The 27,006-nt window shown below is 37.3% G+C and overlaps 1 protein-coding gene across 2 annotated transcripts in view; it reads left to right on the forward strand.

Moving 5' to 3' along the window:
• Positions 1 to 27,006, forward strand: part of GRM5 (glutamate receptor, metabotropic 5) — a 677,550-nt gene that overhangs the window by 517,489 nt on the left and 133,055 nt on the right. For both annotated transcript variants that reach the window (XM_006871218.1, XM_006871217.1), the window contains 2 exons: positions 9,102 to 9,348; positions 19,571 to 19,739. In XM_006871218.1, the coding sequence (XP_006871280.1) occupies positions 9,102 to 9,348; positions 19,571 to 19,739 (416 nt within the window). The remainder of the gene's footprint in view (positions 1 to 9,101; positions 9,349 to 19,570; positions 19,740 to 27,006) is intronic.

Here is a 27,006-nt window from a genome sequence, read left to right on the forward strand (position 1 = left end):
TATGATTAAAAGCCAAAGATACTGAAGGAAGAAGACAAAGGTGCACTGAGAGCACTGACAAAGAACAAGACTCCAGGAATTGATTACATATAAATAGGAAATTTTCAATAAACTGATATAGCACTGGAGGCACTCACTCATCTATGCCAAAAAATTTGGAAAACAGCTACCTGGCCAACTGATTGAAATAAATCCATATTTGTGCTTATTCCAAAGAGAGGTGACCCAACAGAATGTAAAAATCATCAGAGAATACCCTTAATATCACATGCAAGTAAAGTTGTGCTAAAGATAAGTCAAAAATGTCTGCCACAGTGTATTGACAAAGAACTGCCAGAGGTTCAAGCCAAATTCAGAAGAGCACATAGAATGAGGGATAATATTGCTGACATCATGTGTATCTTGGCTGACCGTACAGAATGCCAGAAAAATATTTGCCTGTGCTTTACTGACTATGCAAAAGTTTTCTACAGTGTGGTTCTTGACACTCTATGGACAAAATTGTAAAGAGAGAGTATACCAGGACACTTAATTGTGCTCATGAGTAACCTATACATAGACCAAGATACAATCGTTTGAAGTGAACAAGAGGATGGTTTAAAATCAGGAACAAGCTGCATGGCTTAAAATCAAAAAAAGGTGGTGACCAGCATTGTATTCTTTCACCATACTTATTCAATTTGTATACTGAACAAATAATCTGAGAAGCTGGGTTATATGAAGAAGAACGTGGCATCAAGATTGGGGAAGACTCATTAGCAATCTGCAATATGCAGATGATACAACATTGTTTGCTGAAATTGAAGATGACTTAAATACTTAACTGATGAAGATCAAAGATTAAAGTCTTCAGTAGGGATTGCTGCTCAATGTAAAGAAAACAAAAATTCTCATCAATGGACTAATAAATAACATCATGTGAAATGGAGAAATGATTGAAGTTGTCAAAAGTCTTCATTTTGCTTAATCAATAATCAACACTCATGGGAGCAGCAGTCAAGAAATCAAACGACATACTGCATTAGGCAAATCTGCTACACAAGACCTCTTGAAAGTGTTGAAGAGCAAAATAATTGAGTTATGCTGTTGAAGAAGAATTTTAAAGGTACCATGGACTGCCAGAAAAATAAACCAATCTGTTTTGGAAGAAGTTCAACCAGAATCCTCCTTAGAAGCCAAGATACCAGACTTCATTTCTCATACTTTGTACATATTATCAGGAGGGACTATTTCCTGGCAAAGGACATCATTCTTCCTCCTAACATGGAGGATCAGTTAAAAAGAGGAAGACCCCCCCCCCCCAATGAGATGGCTTGGCACAGTGGCAGCAGTAATGGGCTCAAGCATAGCAGCAATTGTGAGGATGGCATAGAGTTGGGCAGTATTTCGTTCTATTGTACATAGAGTTGCTGTGGGTCAGAAATGACTCAGTTTTGCATTTTTGTAAGATTATTCTCTATCTACATTAGGAAATGCAGGACAAGAAGGGAGATCTGCTAAGAGACTGTGACAGTAATCTAAGCAACAAACTATAAGTACTCTGCAGCAAGTAAAATATGTCCACAGAGAATACATTATACAACCAGTTAAATAATGTAATATATTTATATGTGAAAAGACCTCTTAAAGCTCCACAGTATAATGCTTAAAGCAAAATATAGAGCAGTATATGTGGGTATATATGCTACTATTTATTAGAGAACATTTATATGACTATATTAGTATTTGTAAGTAAATTTACAGTAATATCTTGGTAATGTTGGTGAATTGACTATCTCTGGCAAGAACGACTGCCTCTGGTGAGGAGAACTGAATGGCTGAGGGCAGCATACAGAATGATTTTTTCATTTTATAGTCTTTCATACCTTTTGAATTTAGTGCTGAGTCCAAAAATATAGTTAATTACACAGGAACCTGAACATTAACTATTTCTGAGAATATGAATTAAGGCAGTAGCAGTAAAGCTGGAAGAAAACGAATGGATACGAGGAATACAGAAGGAGGTACCAAGTCGGATAAGGTACAGGATGTATTCAGTTTTCGATGAAACATTAAAGTTGATGAGTTCAATTAGATTTCTGAGGTAGTCAAACACCCAGGTCAAGGTCATGGAGTAGGCAGTCATTCCACGTATTTATAAATCCTGATTAGGTGACTTTTTAGCTATGTGACATTGGGCTGTGGTAGTGGTGTGCCTTGGTGTCAGTTCTGACTCATAGCAACTCTGCATAGGATTTCCCAGTATGTAAATCTTTATGGGAGCAGAAATCCGCATCTTTCTCCCACAGAACAGCTGGTAGTTTCAAACTGCTGACCTTGAGGTTAGCAGCCCAACTCACAACCACTATGCTACCAGAGTTCCTTTTAACATTGGGTAAATTACTTAATTTCTATATACTTCAGTTCCCTCATAAAAATAGAAAATGATCTCATTGGGTGGTTATGAGAATAGAGTCAATATATCCATTGCACTGAGAACAATATCTGGCCGGAGGTAAGTATTATAAGTTATACACTATGTAAGTGTTGGCTATACTAGCTAATGCAGCCCTGGTAGCATAGTGGATTAAGAGGTGGACTGCGAACCTTAAGGTCAGCAGTTTGAATCTACCAGTCATTCCATTGGAGAAAGCTGGGGCTTTCTACTCCTGTAAAGATTTACAGCATTGTAAGCCTATACAGGGTCTCTATGAATTGGAACCGATTTGACGGCACATAATCAATTAGCAGTACTAGCTATTATTATCTGGACTGGAAATCGATCCAGGAATTCTCACTTCTAAGATATTTGAACCACTGGGGAAGAACATTATATTAGTGATGTAACAATGCTCATAAATTGTGTGACTTATAAGCATAGAAATACATTGTGTTACAGTTCTGCAGGCTAACAGCACAAATTCAGGATGTCAGCAAGGTCATGTTCTCCCTGAAACAGCTAGAGGCTCTCTCTTCCAGCTTCTTTATGTTGCCAGATGTTTCTTGGCTTGCAGCTGAAGCATCATTCTGCCATTACGTGGTTGTCTTCCTCCCACCTGTGTCTCTTGCCTTCTTTTATAAGAAACGACTCAGAATGGATTTATCTCAAACTAAACATTGGACTCATAACAAATCTGCCACCCACTCCACAAAAACCTCATACACGGTTACTACAAGTTGCACCTGATTTGGAAGCACACAATTACAACTCCACTATGACCTCATGGTAACTATACTGATAAACATCTTCAAAGACCCCTTTTCTACACATGACCACATTCGCATGTACAAGGGATTAGTACTTAACATATATTTTCATAAGTGTTATACACTGATAAGACGACTAAAGGTAAAATCTTACAATCAGGTATCCTGTCTCTGAATATTTCTGACCAATCTAAGCCATCCTTATTTTTAGCCTAGACTACTGTACTGACCAATTTCCTGATCTCCCGTTTATCATATCAAATAGCATTTTAGATTCTCTAACTCCCACCAGCCTTTTACTCACATCTCCATGAATGCCACTTCTATCAATCCTATTGCTTAAAGTGAAAATTTGGAGTCATCCTTAATAGACTATTTAACAACAAGAACAGCACCTTTAGTAGTGTAGTGGGTTGTGTCTTGGAATGCTAACCTCCAAGGTCAGCTGTTAGAATCGACCAGCTGCTCCGCAGAGAAAGATGAGGCTTTTTTCTGTTCCCACAAACATTTAAAGCCTCCGAAACCCTATACAGGGTAGTTATGAGTCCAAACTGACTCAATGGCATATCGCCACCACCACCAATGCCTCTGTCTGGCAACATACTTCTAGATATTTATCTTTCTTTGTCATAACCAGCTCAGTGGAACCTGTTTCTCTTCAGAGATGCTTTCCCTTACCATCCTATCTAATAATTCCAAATGTGACCTGGATTAAAGCGCTGGACTGCAAATTCAGTTTGAATTGTAAGGTCGGCAGTTCAAGCTCCCCAGCCACTCCTCGGAAATCCTATACAGGGTTGCTATTGGTCAGAACCAACTCGATGGCACTTAACAACAGAGGGAAAATAGTTACCAGGTACTTCTACAAGAACCCAGTGCTGCCCTGCAAAAAAATGGCACAAACCATTCCTCCACAGTACTCTCTACTCAGAAGGCTTTGATAATGAATTCCAATAGCCACACAGAACTCAGACCCCATTCTCACAGTTTATTAGATTACAATTCAGCATTAGAAGAGGTTACAATTCAGGATAAGAAATGCTTAGGGCACAATACTTTGAGTCACAAGAACCTCTTCCAACTATGCCCTTGGCCTCTCAGCTAAGCCTGACATGTTTGAGGACCAATCAAGGAAAGGTCAGTATGTCTAGAGTACAATAATTTAAATGAAGACTAGTAGATATGTCGTCAGAAAAATAAGGGAATGAAGGGGTACTTTTGCAATGTGCTTCAAACCTACCAGCCATTCTGTTAGAGAAAGATGAATCTGTTTACTCCTGTGAAGATTTGTTGTTGTTGGTAGGTGCCATAAAATCAGTTCCAACTCATAGTAACCCTATACACAACAGAACAAAATACTGTCCAGTCTTAACACCATCCCCACAATTGTTATGCTTGAGCCCACTGCGTCTGCTACTATGCCAGCCCATCTTGTTGGGGGTCATCCTCTTTTTCCTCTGGTCCTCCACTTTGCTAACTAAGCATGATGTCCTTCTCCAAGGACTGGTACCTCTTGGTAGTATGTCTGAAGTATGACAAGTGAAGTCTGGACACCCTGGCTTCACATGAGCATTCTGGCTGTACTCCCACCACAGATAAGTTTGATCTTCTGGCAGTCCATGGTACTTACAATAATCTTCTCCAACACCATAACTCAAATGGATCAATTCTTCCACAGTTTTCCTTATTCACTGTTCAACTTACGCAATATAAAGTTTTGCAGTCTTAGAAACACTGTACAGGGTCACTATGAGTCAAAATTGACTTAATGGCAGTGAGTTTGGGGATTTTTATTGTTGCTATTTTTGGTATGTCCATGAATCCCTTTTAAGGGTTTTTAGATTTTGGTTTTTACTTAGTAATAAGGAAGTCATTAGAAGGTTTTGAGCAGAGCAGTATCATAATCTTATAATTTAAGAGAACAGTGTGGCACTGTGAAGTCCTGGTGTGGCTCTGTGGGTTAATGTACTGAACTGCAAAGTCAGTATGAACCACAAGGTCGGAGGTTCAAGCCGGGCAAACTTCTCCTTAGAAACAAGGTTGCTATGGGTCCGAAATGAATCCATGGCACTTAACAACAAAAAATGTGGAATTGTAGGAAAAGCACAGAACTTCTAATAAACAATCAAACAAACAAATTCTCCAAGGGTAGCATAGTCCCTGTTGACTTAACCAAACTGTACAGGCATACCATCACAATTTGATTGTTGGCCCCAAGACAAACACTTCAGTTTCAGAGTAGAGAGAATCTCTAGGGAACTGCAAAGGTTCAATCTGACATAAATACAAAATGAGATGCCCTGCTTCCATCTCTGGACTAGACACTGACTCAAAGCTACTTTCTAATAAAATGTTACGATTTCCTTCCCTGGTTGTCGTTGTGGTTGTTGTTAAGTCTGCCAAGTCATTACACAGAATCTATTCATAGATTCACATTTCAGCGAGCACTGCTGGATATTCCAATCTTCTAGCTGTTCAAGTGGGAATTCTGATGTGGTGCTTTAGGATAAGCACTAGACTGAAAGGTTGATTTGAACCGCAAGGTTGGTAGTTCAAACTCACTAGTCACTTCCTGGAAACCCCACATAGGGTCTCTATGAGTTGGCACTGACTTGATGGCACTTAACAAGAACAAAGCTACTCAAATACTATGAAGACACTTCTGATTACTCTTTTCCTTTATATTTTCATAATTCTCATTTGGGCTCTATTCAAAATATAGCCAGTAATAGACTACTTCAAGGAGCTCTGGTAGCATAGTGGTTATGAATTGGGCTGCTAACCTCCAGGTCAGCAGTTCGAAACTACCAGTGGTTCCGCGGGAGAAAGATGAGGCATTCTGCTCCCGTAAAGATTTATAGCCTCAGAAACCCTGTGCAGGGTCACTATGAGTCGGACCCAACTCCACGGTACTTAACAACATCAACAATAATAGACTACTTCAAACCATTCTACCTCTATCAGGTTTAAGATACACCATTTCCTGTTTGAATTACAGCAACAGCCTTCTTACTGGTCTCCTTGTTTCTGTCCTGATGGCCACATAGTTTCTGCAACTTTCAGACCCACTCCAGATTTAGAATGCTGTTGTTGTTAAGGGCGTTTATTTGGTTCCAATACACAGTGACTCTGTATAGTGTTTCCAAGGATTGGCTGGTGGGTTTGAAGTGCTAACTTTGTATTCTGTTCAAACAATTGCCTCTTGATCTATTGACAGGTTCCTCATGAACACAATTAAATGTTATGCAATACTCATTCTTCATAATGTTGTCCATAGTTTGTCATGATCCACACAATCGAAAGCCAGCCCAATCTTCATTTTCTAAACACATCATGCGTTATTTCATCTGGGAACTTTCAAAATGTTTAGGATACTCTTACCCTCATTCCATATATATGGCTCCACAGTGGTCCAATGTTTAAAGTGCTTAGTTACTAACACAAATTTTGGTCATTTGAAACCAGCCGCAACTCTACAAGAAGATGGATTTTTTTATATTTACCCAGAAAGATTTCAGTCTAGGAAACCTTGTGGGACAGGTCTATATCCTACCAGATTGCTTTGAATAACAACCAACTTGGCAACACGCTAAAACTATGTATGACATGAATGCTTTTTAGAAGTTTACAGACAAACTGGAGACTTCTTTGAGTCTACTTCTTTAGACTTCAATCATCTCTTCTTTGAAGTCTACTTCTTTAGATTTCTTCATATACCCTCTGCCGGCCCCTACACACTTTTTCCATTATGAACATCTTACATTAGTGTGGTGCATTTATTAAAACTGATGAAGTAGTTATGATACATCATTTTAATTGAAGTCTAAAAATTACATCAATATTTTTTTACTCTTTGTGCTTCACAGTTCTATGAGTTTTGACAATTGCACAATGTCATATAACCACATTATTATTATTACCCAGAATGGAGTCCTGGTGTGGCGCAGTGAGTAAATGCACTGTACTGCAAGGTCAGTGGTTCAAACACACCAACTGCTCCTCAGAAACCCCATACAGGGTCACTATGGGTCAGAACCAACTCGACAGCACTTAACAGCAACAATACTACCCAGAATAGGTTTCATGTCCTTAAATTACCTGTGCTTCACTTACTCATCCTTCCCTCCTCTTGAACCACTGAATTCTCTCTTTCTAGTATCTTGTAAAGAATGTCATATACAAGGGGGTTTCGAAAACTTCTCATAAACATTTCAATATCTTTTTATTCCATTTTTCCTCAAACTTTTTGAAGCAACCTTGGAGTTGGAACCATGCATTACATAGCCTTCTCAGGCTGGCATCTTTCACTTAGAAAGCTTGTGTAAGTTTCTTCGATATACTTTCCTAGCTTGATAGCTTGTTTATTTTTATCGTTGGATAATTCTCCATTGTATGAATGTATTTCAGCTTATTTATAAATTCCCTTGTTGGAGGATAACTTGTGTTTTGTTTTTGTTTTTCCTAATTTTGGGTAATGATAAATGGAGCTGCCTTAAACATTTATATGCATATTTTTATGTGGACATATGATTGCAACTCATATGACTAAATTCCTAGGAATGTGATTCCTTGGTCATAGAAGCCTCTGTTTAGCCTTGTAAGAAACTGCCAACCTGTCTTCCAAAGTAGCTGTACCATATTGCATTCTCACCAATTTACCTCCACCCTTTATTCAGCTAGGAGCTCTGGTAGTGTAGTGGTTAGAAATCGGCCTGCGAACCTTAAGGTCAGCAGTTTGAAACTACCAGCTGTTTCGTGGGAGAAAGATGAAGCTTTCTGCTCCCGTAAAGATTTACAGCTTCAGAAGCCCCATACAGGGTCGCTATGAGTCAGGTCCGACTCCACGGCACATAAACACCACCACTTTATTCAGCTAAATGATGTTCAGCCATGATATTCAGTGAGCTTCTTGAAAGACTTCCTTCACTCCTCAAATCCAGCTCTGGTGTCCTCCCGATTCAGTCTTGCCTCAGCATATATCAAACCATTTTTAATTGTCTATTTAAATGTTTATTGCCCTTTGGACACTAAATTAATACAAAAATAATGTATATTTCATTCAATATTATGACCCTCAGTTGAAGCATATGTTGAGTAGTCAGAAATAACAGCCACTTAATTTGTATTTGTCAAATTAATTACTCATCAAGCTAGTTCTTTAATGAAAGGTTCCCAATTGTCTTCCAGTTTATAAGGCATCTCTCCTTCCTTTGGAACTCTTTAGATTTTAACACTGTGTATGTTATATATCACCTTATACTTCTCTTGTGTTCACATATATTAAACAAGCTTCTTAAGTGTAAATTCATATCCAGATTATCAACAATATTCTCCCAGATTATCAACAATACAGCTTTAAGTATACTTAGTCACCAAGAAATGTTCATTGAATTAGTTAATGACTACATAGAGTTTAGATGTTAAATTGTATTTTAGAATTGTCAACATGACTGGTTTACATTTTGAAAGGGAAATGGTGAGAAGTAACTCTAGATAGGTAAACTGAGACCAGATACTGAAGGGATGAATTTGTTTGACTTCTTGCTAAATATGGTAGAGTCTGTTCCTACTTTGAAAACTGAAGACATGTTGAATTTGTCCTTAGGATAAATTTTGTTCAACAGAAATAAAGTACCATCTGTATCCATACCCAGTGTTTGATAAATCTTGCTACTGTTGAGGATTTGGTCTTTCATCAAATTTAGAGGAAAAACCTGGATATAAAAGACAATTATTCAGCTAACCATATTTTAGAATTTTATCTGAGAATTGTCTTTAGTTCTGACAATGATAAACTGTTTCAATACATCCTTTAATTATCCGGGGTCCATGGTTTTAATCACAGTGCTGTGCTGCTATGAAGTGCTGTGGAATATATTTAATCTCAATATTAACCCTAATTAATTTCCCAACAGGTTCTTTGACTCTGAGAACACATCATGTTCAAGATTCTAAAATGGGATTCGTAATCAACGCAATTTACTCCATGGCCTATGGGCTCCACAACATGCAGATGTCCCTTTGCCCAGGCTACGCGGGTCTCTGCGATGCAATGAAACCAATTGATGGGCGGAAACTTTTAGACTCCTTAATGAAAACCAACTTTACTGGTGTTTCTGGAGATATGATCCTATTTGATGAGAATGGAGACTCCCCAGGAAGGTAATGTTATAGTTCTCCTATAGACAATGTTGTGTTGTTGTTAGTGCCGTAGAGTCGGTTCCAACCCATAGCGACCCTGAACAGGGTTTCCGAGGCTGTAAATCTTTATGGGAGCAGAAAGCCTCATCTTTCTCCCACGGAGCAGCTGGTAGTTTTGAACTGCTGACCTTGCGGTTCGCAGCCCGATTCATAACCACTACACTACCAGAGCTCCAATAGACCATGAATAATAGCTAAGACAGAGGATGATCCTATTTCTTGGGGTGAGGGAAGGTATTGCTACGAATAACCACAATGTGGTTTTGGGATCATTGTGACATTTCAGGGAGTGCTGATATGGTGCTGTAGGAAAAGCATTAGACCTCCTTCAAGGTTGGTTTGAGCAGCTTTTGAAATCACCAGCTGCTCCTCAGAAACCCTCTAAGGGTCGCTATGAGTCAGAACCGATTCGATAGTACTTAACAACAACAACAAGTTTAAAAGCAGGAGCCTCCTATTATCCTTGGTAATCTAAAGTAAGCTTGGTGGTTTTTTACACACATATTTTTCAAATTATTCCTTTTATTTGTTTATTTTTCACCCCCTGGGTCATATTCTGAAACAAGAGCTATTCAAATTTCTGTTTATCCAGTAATAAGGTTGAAGTATTTGTATATTGTTTTCTACCAACAGTGAGTTATAAATCATATTATATTTTATTAACCTCTAGTTGAAGCACTTTCTTTCTTGTTGAGGACTAAATTGCCCTTTTCTCTAAAAATTCACCTTTCATTATTTATAGAGAGGAGCCTGAGAAAAAAGAACTTACTCATAATTATCAGTCAGCCTCCAGGGAAATCTCCAGATACCTAGAAACATAAAAATATTCACATTTAACTCATAAATTCCTACATTAACTCTACAGATGAGATTTTTATTCCATGAAGCATGACGTCATTAACTGGACATCTTGAGTTGTAGCAAGACTGTGTCACACTAGGTTTTGCATAAGAGCAGTCAGAGTCCTCTTCCCTAAGTGCTATTCCAGCACAGCTAATGTTTGACAACTGTCATTCCTCAGCTGAGCTGTACTGCTTGGAGAGGCTGGCTGTACACTGTTTGCAGTTGACCCTGCCAAGAGTCTCTCCACAACTCACATTTCAAGAGTCCACAGAGCCTATGAGCAATCTTGATTTAGGCATCTTCTGTATTTATGAAGTGTGCTGGACTTGGTACCTGATGCAATATCTGTTATCATATGTGCTAGACTTGTGTCTAGCTCATTTGTGGTCTTACAGCCAAGACAAGAACTAGATACTTTCACTATTCTAGAGGCTTGACCAATCTTATTATATTCAAGATAAGCTGATTTTTCACCTGTGGTTTACTACTTTTTGGTTTTTCAATGTATCCATGAAAATGCAAGCTTTTTTTTTTTTTTTTCAGGGCCAAAAAAACCATGTTTGTTGTAAGGTTTCTTGGGGCAGATTGATGAATGAACTCAATTTTTAGGCTCAGAGCAAGATTTAGGTTCTGATAGCTACACATGGGTTTATTGTTCCTTCATGTATCTCTAGAGCACTGGAACCAACTTGAGGCTTGCTTTAATGATTGAAACTCTACTAGTTCAATGAGTATTAATGTCATGTACCCGATTTCCACATCCAAGGTAATGAAGAAGTGTCTCAGATGGCTCTGTTATTTTTCTAAGAGAAAATCTTAAATGGATTATGCAGAACATCACTATTTTATATATGCTCTCCTAAATATGCTGTGATGGAGCACTTTTGGGATACTGGTTCTTAACTTTTCATTAAAACGTAATCCTCTTTAATACTTAGATGATATTTATTGATTTTCACCTCAGAACATTATATGGAATATTTTACAAACAATTTTTTATAATTCACGGCTTAGAGACCTTCCACATGCTATTAAGAATAGATAGCAGTACACTGTTGTCATTACATTGTTAGGTACCAGCAAGTCAATTCCCACTTACAACAACCATTAGTGCAACAGCACAAAACATTGCTGTGAACCATTTCACAGTCATTGCTATGATTGAGCCCATTATTGCAACTCTCATGCCAATCCATCTTGTAAAGGGTCTTCCACTTTTTTGTTGATCCTCTACTTTACCAAGGACTTTACCTTCTCCAAGGACTGGTATAACACATCCAAAGTAGATAAGACAAAATTCCACCAGGATCAAATCTAAGTAGCATTATGACTGAACTCCTTCCAAGGCAGATTTGTTAGTCTGACAGTCCATAGTATGTTCAATATTCTTCGACAACATAATAATTCAAATGTATCACTCCTTCTCTGCTCTTCCTTGTTCATTGGCCAGCATTCAGAAAAAAATAAGGTGATTGAAAACATCATCGTTTGAGTCAGGTGCAACTAAATCTTTAAAGTGAAATCCTTGCTTTTTAACACCTTGAAGAGATATTTTCTAGCAGATTTGCCCAGTGCAATGCATCATTTTAATTTTTACTACTGTGGGGACTGTTTGTGGATGCAAATAGACCATCAATAAATTATCACATAGCCTTATAGTATTCGCCTTTCCATATGAAGAAATTGACGATTTTAAAGGTTAAACAACTTGCCAAAAGATACAATCTAGTAAATATTAAGGCCAATGTTTAACTTAGACTCTTAGACTTCATCTTGTACCTTCATACAACAGAATACCAGTTATTCAAACTACCAATATCTAACAAAAAGCCACAATATTCTGAGAAATGTATTTGTACATATTTCTTGTTATATAGCAACAATTATGTGGGTTTTTTTTTTTTTTTCTACAGAGTAACAATTATTTTTTGCTCACTTGGATCAGAGACATTCCAAGTTGGGCACAAAACCAGAGAAACCTGGGTTACTTTAGATTCTTCTAAAATGAGAGTCATAAAAGGAGGACAAGTTTGTCAGTTCAAATTCACCAGTTTCTCCTCAGAAATCCTATACAGAGTCACTATGAGTTGGGTCCAACTCAATGGCACTGAACAACAACTATAACAAGCAAGAAGCTAAGAGAGGGGACAACTCATTTTGATACATGCACTTGTGATGGTTGGAGAAAAAAAATTAATCATTGTTTTTAAACCACATACCTAGTTAAATAACTAATGGTTCATAATCCTTAAATGAAGCCTTGATGCTATATGTATTTCAAAATTCAGATTTTTTTCAATTTAGAAAAATTTTAGAGTTCATATAATGCCTCCAGCAGTGTGAAAAAAGAACACTATTTAAAACACACACTGATATTTCTTCAGCAAAAACACATATGAATATTTACTCTAATTGTGATAAATTAATCTATAAGTAGCCTCATAGCAGTTTGGGTGAGGTTTATCAATAGATAGCTTCAAATCAGGTCATATTGAGTTGTGACAAAAACGTAAGGCTTTCAGAACTCTAAGGATTTCAAATTACTGATGAGAAAGAATAACCTTTAGTAGTTACCATCAATGGTTTAGATCAAAGGTTGGCAAACAGTGATTTGTGAGTAAAATCCAGCCTGTTTTTTTTTTTTTTTTTTTTTAAATAGGGTTTTATATAAACACAGGCACACTCATTTGCTTAGGTTTCATCTAAGACTGCTTCCTGTGGAGCACACTTCTACTCTGACACTCATGGGGTTACCTAGAGTTGGAGTCGCCTCAGTGGTAGCTGGTGTGGCTGCTTTCATACTGCAGTGATTAATTGCAACAGAGAACCATCACGCAAAGCCTAAAATATTGCTATCTGTCCTTTTGTAGCAAAAGTTTGATGACTTCTGTTATAGAACTTCCACTGGGAAATTTAAGTTTAAGAGACCTGGCTGATGCCTGAGATTGAACATAACTAGACATGGACAGAGAAACACAAAGAAACAGTATCGGACTGAGAACAACTTAATGGAAAATGATAACATTATTTTGTGGGGCTTATACAGGGTCGCTATGGGTCAGAATCGACTCAACGGCCCTTGACAACAACAACAACATATTTGACAACAATGGCATAGAGGATGAATCTTATGTTTTATGTTAAGTGGCATAGTATTACATTTAAGTAGGAAAAGATATTACAGATGTATTATCTTGAAAAGCAGCTATACAATGATATAAAGAAAAATCACTAACAAGTAAACATATAAAGAAATAATGATATCTACATATTTTTGTTTATGTGAAAAGAAGGCATAAAAAAGAGGGAAGAGAGGGAAAGAAGGAGTTGATTTTTCTTAAGTGTCGGTTGAGTCAGTTCTGACACATAGTGACTCTGTGTAGGGTTTCCAAGGAGAAGAAATGTAGTCCACTAGGTATTTGCAGTTATCCAATAAGTCTCGCTTGCTGAAAGTGAAGAGGACTTACAACATTTACTGATGAAGATTAAAGAGCACAGCCTTTGGTATGGATTACATCTCAATGTCAAGAAAACAAAAATCCTCACCACTGGACCAATAACATTCTTATCAACAGAGAAAAGAATGAAGTTGTCAGGGACTCATTGAAGTTATCAACACTCGTGGAAGCAGCAGTCAAGAAATCAAATGACGTATTGCATTGGGCAAATCTGCTGCACAAGACCTTTTTTTTTAAAGTGTTAAAGAACAAAGATGTCAGCTTGAGGACTAAGGTGTGCCTGACCCAAGCTATGGTATTTCAATAACTTCATATGTATGTGAAAGCTGGACAGTGAATAAGTAAGACCATAGAAGAATTGATGCTTTTGAATTATGGTGTTGGAGAAGAATATTGAAAGTGCCATGGGCTGCCAAAAGAACCAATAGATCCATTTTGGAAGAAGTGCAGCCAGAGTGCTGCTCCTTGGAGGCCAAGATGGCCAAACTTTGTCTCTCATACTTTGGACATATTGTCAGGAAGGATCAGTCGCTGGAGAAGGATATCATGTTCGGTAAGGTGGAGGGTCAGAGAAAAAAAGGAAGAACCCCAACGAGATGGATTGGCCAAGTGGCAGCATCAATGGGCTCAAGCGTGACAATACTAGTGAGGTTGGCCCAGTGTTTCATTCTGCTGTGCATAAGGTCACTATGAGTTGGTACCGACTTGATGGCACCTAACAAACAACAACAAATAAGTCTTGTCAGTGGAATTTAACAACATTAAGCCTTCCACATGGTTCTTAAAATGGGTGACTCTGGTTAGAGGGACCATAGAAGTGATCTGTGTTTAATTTTTTATAAAGAGAAAAACTGAGTCTCAGAGAAAGGAAGAAATGTGTCCAAGCTCCATGAATAACAGAGCAAGAACAATATGCAACTTTTTGGCCCAATCATCAAATGAGAATTTATCTTATATTTGATATGATTCTATGTGTCTATTAGGAAACTATTTCATTCTTAGTTCACAGTGAAGTCTTTATGTATTTGGAAGTGCTTTCATTACAAGTTCCCAGTGAAGTTTTTGGAGAAAAAGGAAGCGAGATTAAAGAAAAGGACTATTCAGACCCACACACAGTGAAGATAAAGAAGTTTCAGGAGTACAGAAATATAGAAACTGGAGGCTTACAGAAAGAAGGCAGAAGAAAAAGAATAAGAAAAATCAGAAGAACCAAACAAAGAGAAATAAGAGAAGGTGGAAGACAAAACAAATATAAGGTCAACACACAAAAATCAGTCTAGTTTTCTACATGAGCAATGAACATTCTGAAAGAAAATTAAAGAAACAATTTTATTTATAATAATAGCATCTTCAAGAATAAAATACCAAGGAATAAACTTAACCTAGAAAGTGAAAGACTTATATATGGAAAGTCATAAAGTATTACAAAAAGAAATGAAAGAAGATCTAAATAAATGGGAAAACACTGTGTTCATGAATTTGAAGGTTAATATAGTTGTCAAGGACTTCATTCTTCTTGGATCAACTATCAACACTCATGGAAGCAGCAGTCAAGAAATCAAATAACGTATTGCATTGGGCAAATCTGCTGCACAAGACCTTTTTAAAATGTTGAAGAGCAAAGATGTCAGCTTGAGGACTAAGGTGCACCTGACCCAAGCCATGGTATTTTCAATAACCTCATATGCATGTGAAAGCTGGACAGTGACTAAGGAAGACCACAGGACAATTGATGCTTTTGAGTTATGGTATTGGAGGAGAATGTTGAAAGTGCCATGAGCTGCCAAAAGAACCAACAGATTTGTGTTGGAAGAAATGCAGCCAGAGTGCTCCTTGGAGGCCAATATGGCCAAATTTCGTCTCTCATACTTCAGATATATTGTCAGGAGGGACCAGTCGCTGGAGAAGGATATCATATTTGGTAAGGTGGAGGGTCAGAGAAAAAGAGGAAGACCCCCAACGAGATGGATTGGTCAAGTGGCAGCACTGATGGACTCAAGTGTGGTAATGATAGTGAAGTTGGCCTAGGATTGGGCAGTGTTTCATTCTGCTGTGAATAAGGTTTCTATGAGTCGGTACTGACTCAATGGCACCTAATCACAACAACAATATAGTTAATATGTTAATACTATCCAAAATGGTATATGGACTGTCATCCCAATCAAAATATCAATAGTCTGCAGAAATGGAAAAAGTCAACCTTCAAATATGTATGGAACTGTAAGGGGCTGGCACCAAACAGTCAAAACAATCTTGGTAAAGAACAAAGTAAGAGGACTCACACTTTCTGACCATAACAACTATTCTAAAGCTAGAATAATCAAACTATTCTGATGCTAATATAATTAATTATAGCTATGCTGAATGTAATAGAATTGAGAACCCATATATCTATGGTCCATTTATTTTAAACAAGGGCACTAAAGGGGAAACAAATATCTTTAATAAATGATGCAGTGACAACTGGATTTCCACATGAAAATTATGAAAATTAACTCTGGAAAAAATATCTAACTGGATGATCTTAAAACCATAAACCTCTTAGAAGAGCATAGGAGCAATGCTTCAAGATCTACTTTTGAAATGGGTTCTTAGATATGATATCAAAATAAGACAGAACAAAGGACAAAATAGATTAATTGAACCCATCAAAACTAAAATAACTTCATCAATGGATATTATCAACAAAATGGAGAGACAGCCTATAGATTGAGATATACAATTTGACAACGATAGCTCCAATTTTGTTGATAAACAGTCAAATTTTGACTCATGGTAAACCACGTGGCACAGCAGAATTTTCACATACGATTTTCCAAATTGTAATCATTATGGGATTAAATTCTCTTAAAGCCACTGGGTGAATTTGAATTACCAACATTTTAGTTACCATTCAATTTCTTAATTGTCATAACACCAGGATTTCTTATGTATATATATTTTTAAAGTGTTTAATACACACAACGTATACAGAATTGCTATAATTTCGCAACAAAAATTCACACAACCGAATTTTTTTTAGAATTTGGGGGGCTCAGAGGACCAGAATATGTATTCCATTAAAGAAGATATGCAGATACCCAACAAACACTGTTAGGGGCTTAATGTCATTAGTCCTTAAGGGAATACAAATCGAAACCAAATGAGATACTATTTCATCCTGAGTGGATGGTTAGGAGTTGCTGGAAGGTGCAAATTGTTATGGTGCCAAACTACTAAATGAAAATGTGGAGGTTCAATTCCAACCTATAGTGTTCCTATAGGACAGAGTATGACTGTCCCCAAAGGGCTTCAGAGGCTAGAAATCATTACAGAAGCAGCTGCCACATCTTTCTCCCACAGAGCAGCTTGTGAATTTGAACCACTGAACCACCGACTTTTAAGTTAGCAATCCAACAGTTAATGCACTGCATCACCAGAAGTCCTATGGTAAATACAAACAGTGAAATACTACTCAGTCATTAATTAAAAAATATAAATGAAGTTCTGATACATGCTGCAACATGGATGAAATGTGAAAATACTATGCTCAGTGAAATGCCAAACAAAAAACAAAACAAAACAAAACAAATCCAGTGCCATTTAGTCGATTCCAACTCATAGCAACCCTATAGGTTGTTTGAGTTTATAGGTTTTTGTGGGAGCAAGCAGCCTTATCTTTCTTCTATGGAGAGTCTGGTGAGTTTAAACTGTTGACCTTGCAGGTACCAGTTCAGTGCTTACCCTGCAATGCCACTCAGGCTCCTTTCAGTGATATAAATCAGACACAAAAGGACAATTAATTAAATAATCTCACTTGTATGAAATATTTAGACTAGGCCAAGATATACAGATCAAAGTTTATTAGTGGTTGCCAGAGGTAGGAGGAGAGAGTGTTCATCTTAAATATCAAAAGATTCAGGCTTGAAAATCCTTTGGAGTAGTTTTACTCTGCACACTTGGGTCGCCTGACTAGATGACAACTAACAACCAGGAGATTAATATGGAAAGGAATGGGAAGTACCTGCCTAGAGAGCAGAGTTTCTCTTAAAGCTGGTGAAAAACTTGGGAAATGGATGATGGAGTCCTGGTGTGGCACTGTGGCATAAGCACTGAGCTGCTAACCACGAGGTCAATAGTTCAAACCCACCAGCTAATCCGTGGAAACCCTATACAAAGTTGTTACGAGTCGGAACTAACTTAACAACAACAACAATGGTGATGATACAAGGTGAAAGTAATTAATGTCATTAAATTGTACATGTAAAATTTTATTTAAATGACAAATACAATGTCATATGAGTTTGAATAAAAAATTATCCACACTCTAGCAGTAGAATTTATTTTACTAAACTTTTTAGATAAGACAAATACATTATTTTATCAAAATAATCTCCTTGTTTTTCAATAAACTTTGTCCATCTGTCAATAAACTTAGATATTCCCTTATTTAAAAAATGTTTTAGGCTGAGCTGAAAGCCACCAATAAGCCACTGTCTTCATTTCTTCATCAGAGGTGAATCTTCGTCCTCAAAGAGCTGCTTTCAGGGTACCAAACAGGTGAAAGTCCGATGGAGTATGTTCAGGACCATAGGGAGGATGCTTTACCACCTCAAAATGAACTTTTTGCAAAGTATCAGCAATGTGGGCAGAGGTATGCAGACATGAATTGCCATGCAGTATCACAATGCCCTTGGATACCAGTCCTCTGCATTTAATCAGAAGTTTAGGCTTCAGCTCTTTAGTGAGCATCTTACTATAATGAACACTGTTGACTGTGGTATCTTTTTGCTCACAGTGTTTCAATACTGGCCCTTGAGAATCCCAGAAATCTGTAAGCATCAATTTTCCAGGTGATGGCTGACTTTTGAGCTTTTTCTTGGTCAACAATTGATGATGTTTCCATTTCATACTCTGCCATTTACTCTCAGGCTGATAGTCATGAATCCATGTCTCATCACCATTAATGATTTTTTTTTTTTCAAAAAAGACACTTTTACCTTCCTTCTAGTATTGGTACAAATTTTGTTTACAAATGTCCATATGCTTCTGTTTATTCTCTTCCCTGATATGTTTAGTACCCAAATCACACAAACTTTTAGAAACTTGTCTGTTGTGGATTATTTCATATGCAGAGCCATGGCTGATTTGCATATGATTTTCCACTGTCACTCTTTATCTGACAGAATCATTTCACACGCACACTCAATGTTGTCATCAGCCGTGGACATGAATGGGCATTTTAATATAACTAGAGTGCAGATAACTTTTGATGCGCCCTAATATATATTTATACCACAATAAAATAAATAAAAATAATAGTTAATAAAGACTAAAAACTCACAAGTTTCTACATTCTTCCAGCATTTTCACATTGCCTGAAACATCATTCCTGGAATTATGTTTGTTCAATTGATTTAGACATTGATCAAGGGTAAATATCAGTGCTTATCCAAATTATTCCAACATTTCCAAAAATTGAAGTGTCAAAATAAAAATATTTACCAAATTTCTCATTTAGTTAACAAAGGAAATTTTTATCATTTTACTTAAGTGTAAACAAAAACCTTTCTCTTTGTTTTTCAGAAGTCTAAAACTAGTACATGTTTAAACTTCTTGAAATTATTTCAAAACTGTCTTTCAATCTACTGAGGTCAAATCCCCTTCTCACATGGGTTTATTTTCTATTTCAGGGGTAAGTTTTGGAGTGAAAGAAAAGATGGTATCTATAGAGAAATGGAAACAGGTTTTTTTTGTTACTCTAAGTGGTATACTGTCATGGAAAATTCAAATGTCACTATAATATGATAGCACATATATTTTGGGGAAATAAAATCTACTGCTTTTTCATAACTGAGCCTTTATATAGTTGGCTGAAGCTTTATTATTTTCTTGTTCCTAAGGTATGAAATCATGAATTTTAAGGAAATGGGAAAAGATTATTTTGATTACATCAATGTTGGAAGCTGGGACAATGGAGAATTAAAAATGGATGATGATGAGGTGTGGTCCAAGAAAAACACCATCATCCGATCCGTATGCAGTGAGCCATGTGAGAAAGGCCAGATAAAGGTAAAAAGGAGTCCTTTTCTTTAATTTTGTTTTAAATTTAGAAGTTTGGTTGGCTGTTTAAAAATGTTTTTGATATTTGTTTTACATTTTATATTGTAAGATTCCTAAGTCAGAAATTGTGTGTTTGTTTTCTCATTCATTCCTCATGTTGCCTAGAGAACACGCCACAATAGTGTTAGTGTTTGACTCATAAAAGTTATTGGTAAATCACATTGGTCCACAACTTTTCTACTCTCGTGAGCCTTTGAAAATGTTTCCTTGGAAAAAATAGTTAACAACTTGAAGACACATTAATTTAAAAATAATTTAGCAAATCCTTACCAAATGATTATTAATGTGATAATTAATAACAATTGGGAAAAAAACATTAGATTCTCTTTATTGTCAGAAGATTTACAGTCTAAATGAGGAAAAATATCATGGCATTGATAAGCAATATCATGTAAAATATGATAGCTTTGTTAAGAAAAAAAGGAGTGATACAGAAGTATAGATAAAATAGAGATTTCTTTTGCCTCAAATATGAGAAGTTGGACCACTAAAAATGTGTGGGATTTCAGAGTTAGTTTGGAAAAAGATAATTCATATAGAAGAGGTTGATTGAAGACTTTTGGAGTAGTAGTGAATTTAATTTTTATTAAACAAGAGTCTGAAAATTATTTTAACCAAGAATTAACATACTGGACTTTGGTAGGTGAATATTAAGGCATAGTGTTGTGTAGCATAAATAAAGAAGGTATAAACAAGTTAGGACACTCTGCTAATAGTAACAAGGGGCATAGGGTAGTGGTTACGAATTGGGCTGTGAAACTTAAGGTCAGCAGCTCAAATCTACCAGCTGTTCCAAGGGAGAAAGATGAGGCTTTCTGCTCTCGTAAAGATTTATAGCCTCGGAAACCCTGTACAGAGTCGCTATGGGTTGGAATCGACTCGACAGCACTTAACCGCAACAACAACAAGGGGCAGGATGGTATTTTTGGGGAGTTATTATATAGATGGAGTCCTGGTGTGCAGCTGTGGGTTAAGGCACTGAACTGCAAGGTTGGTTTGAACTGCAAGGCCAGTGGTTCAAGCTCACTAGTTGCTCCTTAGAAACTACATACAAGGTTGCTATGAATCGGAACCAACTCAATGGCACTTAACAACAACAGCAACTTATTTGTATAGAGTTAATTAGTCCTGACTACTGATTAGATATATGATTGGAAAAGAGAAAAAAGTCAAAGGTAATTAACTGCTGTCTCAAGTTTTATTAAATAGAAGTGCCACTTTCAAGAGTAGAAAAACAGTAAAGGTTTTAGATAAAAAAGGAAATAGGTTAATTGAGGGGGCATATTGGTATTAAGATATTAATTTAGTGATGAAAAATATTGAGATGGAGAAAAATAAGAAATATGGCTAAAAATAGGAATTTATTGCATAGAGCTAAAGTGGTGTAAAACAGTCCACAAGAGCCAAAATACGACTTTAAATATATCCCACCTGAATTTAGAGGTCATCTCAATACAGATTGGACCGAAAACCAGAAGAGTTTTAGGATGACATCAAGCACATCATACAGGAAGAAAGCAAAAGTCATTAAGAAAACAAGATAAAAGATGAAGATGGATGTCAGAAGAGACTCTGAAACTTGCTCTCCCACATTGAGATGCTAAAGCAAGTGGCAAATATGAAGAGGTACAAGAACTGAACAGAACATTTCAAAGGTCAGCTCGAGAAGACAAAGTCAAATATTGTATTGAAATGGGCAAAGACCTTGAGTTAGAAAACCAAAAGGGGAGAACATGCTCGTCATTTCTTAAGCTGAGGGAACTAAAGAAAAAATTCAAGCCTTGACTTGCTATATTGAAAGGTTCTATGGGCAAAATGGAGTCCTCGTGTGGTGCTGTATGTTTATGCACTAAACTGCAATGTCAGTTTGAACCAAAAGGTTGTAGGTGCAATCCCACCAGCTACTCCTTGGAAATCCTATCCAGGGTCACTATGAGTCAGAACTGGCTCGATGGCACTTAACAACAACAATAACAATGGGCAAATAGAAGAAGGAATACACAGTTACTGTACCAAACAGAAATGGGTGATGTTCAAACATTTCAAGAGGTATCATATGATCAAGAGCCAATGATACTGAAGGAAGAAGTCCAAGATGCACTGGAGGCATTGGCAAAGAACAAAGCACTGGGAATTGAAATTAAAATTAAATTAAAATTGTAATTTAAATTAAATTAAAATATTTCAACAAGTTAATGAAGCACAGGAGGCACTTACTCACCAATGCCAAGAAATTTGGAAGACAACTACCTGGCCAACTGACTGGAAGAGATCCATATTTGTAACCATCCCAGAGATAGGTGACCCAGTGGATTGCAGAAATCATCAGACAATATCATTAATTTTGCATGCAAGTAAACTTTTGCTAAACATAATAGAAAAATGGCTTCAACCATACGTTGAGAGAAGAATTTCCAGAGGTTTAAACCAGCCAGATTCAGTAGAGGATGTGGAACCAGGTATATCATTGCTGACATAAGATGGTTCTTGGATGAAAGGAAAGAATACCAGAAAGATGTTTATCTGTACTTTGCTGACTACACAAAGGTTTCTGAATGTGTAGATCATGACAAACTATGGACAACATTGTAGAGAATGAGTATTCTGAGTACTTACTTGTGCTCATGAGAAAACTATACATAGACCAAGAGGTAGTTTTTTGAACAAGGGAACATCAAATGGTTTAAAATTAGATATGTGCCAGCGTTGTATTCTTTCATTATACTTATTCAATCTGTATGCTGAGTTAACAATCTGAATTATATGAATAAAAGCATGGCATTAGAATTGAAGAAAGACTCATTGACAACCTGCCATATGCAGATGATACAATCTTGTTTGTTGAAAGTGAAGACAACTTAAAATACTTACTTATGAAGATCAAAGACCACAGCCTTTGGTATGGGTTGCACCTCAATGTAAAGAAAATAAAAATGCTTATTACTGGGCAAGTAACAAAATCTACATAAATGAAGAAAAGATTGAAGTTATCAAAGACTTCATTTTGTTTGGATTAACATTCAACACTCATGGAAGCAGCAGTCAAGCAATCAAATGACTTACTGTATTAGGCAAATCTGTTGCACAAGACCTCTTTAAAGTGTTGAAGAGCAAAGATGTCAGTTTGAGAACTAAGGAGTGCCTGATTCAAGCCTTGTTATTTTCTATAACCTCATATGCATGTGAAAACTGGACAGTGAATAAGGAAGACTGTGGAAGAATTGATACATTTGAGTTATAGTGTTGGAAGAGAATATTAAAAGTGCCATGGGCAGTCAAAAAAAACCAAACAGATCTGTGTTAGAAGTACAGCTTGAATGGTCCTTGGAAGCCAGGATGGCAGACTTCATATCTTATACTTTGGGCATATTGTCAGGAGTGGCCAGTACCTGGAGAAGGATATCATGTTTGGTAAAGTGGAAGGTTGGAGAAAAAGAGGAAGACTCCCAACGAGATGGATTAGCATAGTGGCAGCAACAATGGGCTCAGATGTAGCAATGATTGTGAGGTTGGCGCGGGACTGCTCAGTATTCCATTCTGTTGTGCATAAGGTCGCTATGAGTTGTTACTGACTCAGTGGCACCTTACAACAACAACAAAAACAAAGTTGAAACTTCTAGAGTTGAGAAAATCATTAAACTTGAAAGTATATAGAGAAAATATATGCGAGCAAAGAAAAGACTTTGGAGAATTTTTTGTTTTGTTTTTAAGTTTTTATTGTGAATTGAGTGATAGTTTACATGGAGGAACATCAGTTTTACACACATCCTATTGTATTTGGTTCATTGCAATGATTACAGTCCCCTGCATGCTTCATCATTCAACAGTATGTGCTTCTATTCCCTTGGGATTTTTTGTTTTGTTTGTTTTATTTGTGGATGTGCACCAAAACACTCAGGAATATGCAATCATTCAAACAGCCAAAGGGAACACCCTGCAAGCCTGCCCCCACCCCCACCCCTCAGCCACCAGCGCACATCCAGTCTCCCTCCACGATTCTAGAGTTCTCAGCTGCTCTGTCTCTCCATGTCATCATCTCTTCCTCCATCTTTGGCATCACTGCTTCTCTGAGTAAGTTCCCATACTCTGTCCCTGCTCTTCTCCCTTGATGGTCTCAGGATCCTCTGCTCCATGACTGTAAGATCAACCACTCACCCCTTTTTGCTACAAAATTTCTACCTTTACTGTTGTGACAATCGCAATTAGTCATGATAACATTTACTCACTATTGAATCATGAGAGTTTTGTCCCCATCTCCTTTCACCAGACCTGTCTAGACAGGATGAAAACTACTTAGTGGGGATTCTGCCTTCCCCTACACACTCTGAATATAAATTCCCCTTAAAAACTTATAAGCCAGTCACTTTGTGCCTTTACAACACCCCCGTTTTAGGCAGCCAGTGTCTAAGTAGGCCATCCCTATCAACTCTTTGTACAAAGGGGATAGGAATGAACCTTGCTATAGAGTCTTTCCCTCTTGATTGGGATTTTAAGCTAATGTATCCATAAGCATAGGTCAAGTTCATCAGATTTTAGCGATTTGCAGTTGTTTTCATCAAAAAAAAAATTTTTTTTTCCCCTTTTCCTTCCTCTAGTCATTCTGAACATCCAGCCATTGAAGCTAGGTTCAATGGGCACTCTTTGCAAGTTTGGGTGCCCTTGTGCATATCCCCTCCCTTCATATCAACTGGAGACTTCACTCTCAGCTCTAGCCCTCCATGGTCATGTCCTTGTCCATGGGCTCAGGAGTCCCCAAGTCTCACTGTACTTCGGGCCAATCAACTCTCACCATATTCCAGGTTGATGGGGGTCTATGTAACGTGGTCGGATTCAGCCCACCTCTTAATTGCTGCTTTTCCCCCACTTTCTCTCACCAGTCAGCCAACGTGGTGGCCAGCAAGCTTACATACTTGCTCATGTATTACCTTTGGGTTTCAGTATCCTAAGGGTGTTTGTCTTGAAGGGACTTGATTGCTCGCCTTGATGGCTCCCTGCCGTTTTGGTTTTTGTTTTCCCCTGCTGATCTTTCTTTCACAAAGTATCTTCTGTTCCTCTGGTTGCTCCAGACTGGTCTGCTTATCTCTTCAAGTAGGAATTTCCCATCTCAGAAGATTCTGGATGGGGATCAGGATTTCACCTAAGGTCTTATACCCTACAAAGACTCTGCAAGAAGACCCTTTCACTGGGCAAGTTCTAGCATTCCTTTTAGGTACTCCAATCAGTTATAGGCTGAAGATATTTGCTTCTCAAGTGTAAAAGAGGAAGAGAAGGTAGAAACAAAGCAGAAATGAGGTCAGACAGAGGAAAAAGCAGAAGATATACAGTAAGTGTAAAGCAAAGTCAAGAAACAGAAGTGAAGAAATGACAGGATGTTTGGCAATTAGTCCTTCACTTGGAGCCTTCTGGAAGCAGCATTGATAAACTGCACAGAGTTAAATGGAAACTAAGCAGTAAGAAGTGTGTGATGAAAATCAGATAATGGGTAATTTGGTAATTTAAAGACAATGAAAGCCACTGTTACCTCCTGAGAGGATGTCCTGAGTTCATGAGACAAAGTCTTGCCAGTGTTGCTTGTAACGAATATTGTGTGTACTTCTTCCAAAACGCATTTATTTAACTTGACTTACACCTATGGATCACCAATCATCTGTCAGTTTGTCATACTGTGGTGGCTGGTGAATTGCTGTGATTCTGAAAGCTATGCCACTGGTATTTTAAATACCAGCAGGGTCATCCATGGGGGACAGGTTTCAGATGAGCTTCCAGATGAAGACACACTAGAAAGGAAGAGTGACAAACTACTTCTGAAAGTAGTTTAGTCACTGAAAACTTTATGAATAGCAGAGAAACACTGTCAGATATAGTGCTGGAAAATGAGCCCCTCAGATTGAAAGGCATTCAAAATGCGACTGGGGAAGAGCTGCCTCCTCAAAGTAGAGTTGACTGTGATGACACAAATAGAATAAAACCTGTGGGAGAAAAGCCTGCGGGACCTTCATTTGCTGATGGGGCACAACTCAAAATGAAGAGAAACAGCTGTAAACATCCATTGAAAATCGGAACATGAAATGTACAAAGTATGAATCTGGGAAAATTGGAAGTTGTCAAAAATGAAATGGAACATATAAACATTGATATCTTCATCATTAGTGAGCTAAAATGGACTGGTATTGGCCATTTTAAATCTGATGACCATATGGTTTACTATGCCAGAAATGACAAATTGAAGAGGAATGGTGTTGCATTAATTGTCAAAAAAAAAAAAAAAAACATATCCAGATCAGTCATGAGGTACGATGCTGTCTGTGGTAGGATAATATTCATGCGTGTAAAGGGAAGCCCAGTTAATACCACTACTATTCAAATGTACCACTAAAGCCAGTAAGGATGAAATAGAAGACTCCTATGAACTTCTTCAATCTTAAATTGATCAAATATGCAATCAAGATGTGTTGCTCATTACTGGTGATTGGAATGCAAAGGTTGGGAGGAAAGAGAAAGGATCGGTAGTGGGAAAATATGGCCTTGGTGATAGAAATAATGCTGGAGAACAAATGATAGATTTCTGCAAGACAAATGATTTGTTCATTCCAAATACCTTCTTTAGAAAGCATAAAAGATGACTATACACATGGACCTCACCAGATGGAATACATAAAAATCAAATTGACTACATCTGTGGAAAAATATGATGGAAAAGCTCCATATCATCAGTCAAAACAAAGCTGGGGCAGACTGTGGAACAGACCATCAATTACTCATATGCAAATTCAAACTGAAGCTGAAGAAAATGAAAACAAACCCATGAGAGCCAAAATATGACCTTGAATATATCCCACCTGAATTTGGAGATCATCTGAAGAACAGATTTGATGCATTAAACACTAAAGACTGAAGACCAGAAGAGTTATGGGATGACATCAAGAACATCATACATGAAGGAAGCAATAAGTCATTACGAAGACAAGAAAGAAGGAAAAGGTCAAAATGGATGTCAGAAGAGACACTGAAACTTGTTATCCAGTGTAGAGATGCTAAAGCAAATGGAAGAAATGAGGAGGTACAAGCACTGAACAGAAATTTTCAAAGGTCAGCTCGAGAAGATAAAGCCAAATATTACAACAAAATATGCAAAGATCTAGAGTCAGAAAATAAAAAAGGAAGAACATGCTCAGTATTTCTCAAGCTGGGGGAACTGAAGAAAAAATTCATGCCT

The sequence above is a fragment of the Chrysochloris asiatica genome, unplaced genomic scaffold (assembly GCF_000296735.1).
Source record: "Chrysochloris asiatica unplaced genomic scaffold, ChrAsi1.0 scaffold00163, whole genome shotgun sequence".
In the NCBI taxonomy this organism is placed as follows: Eukaryota; Metazoa; Chordata; class Mammalia; order Afrosoricida; family Chrysochloridae; genus Chrysochloris; species Chrysochloris asiatica.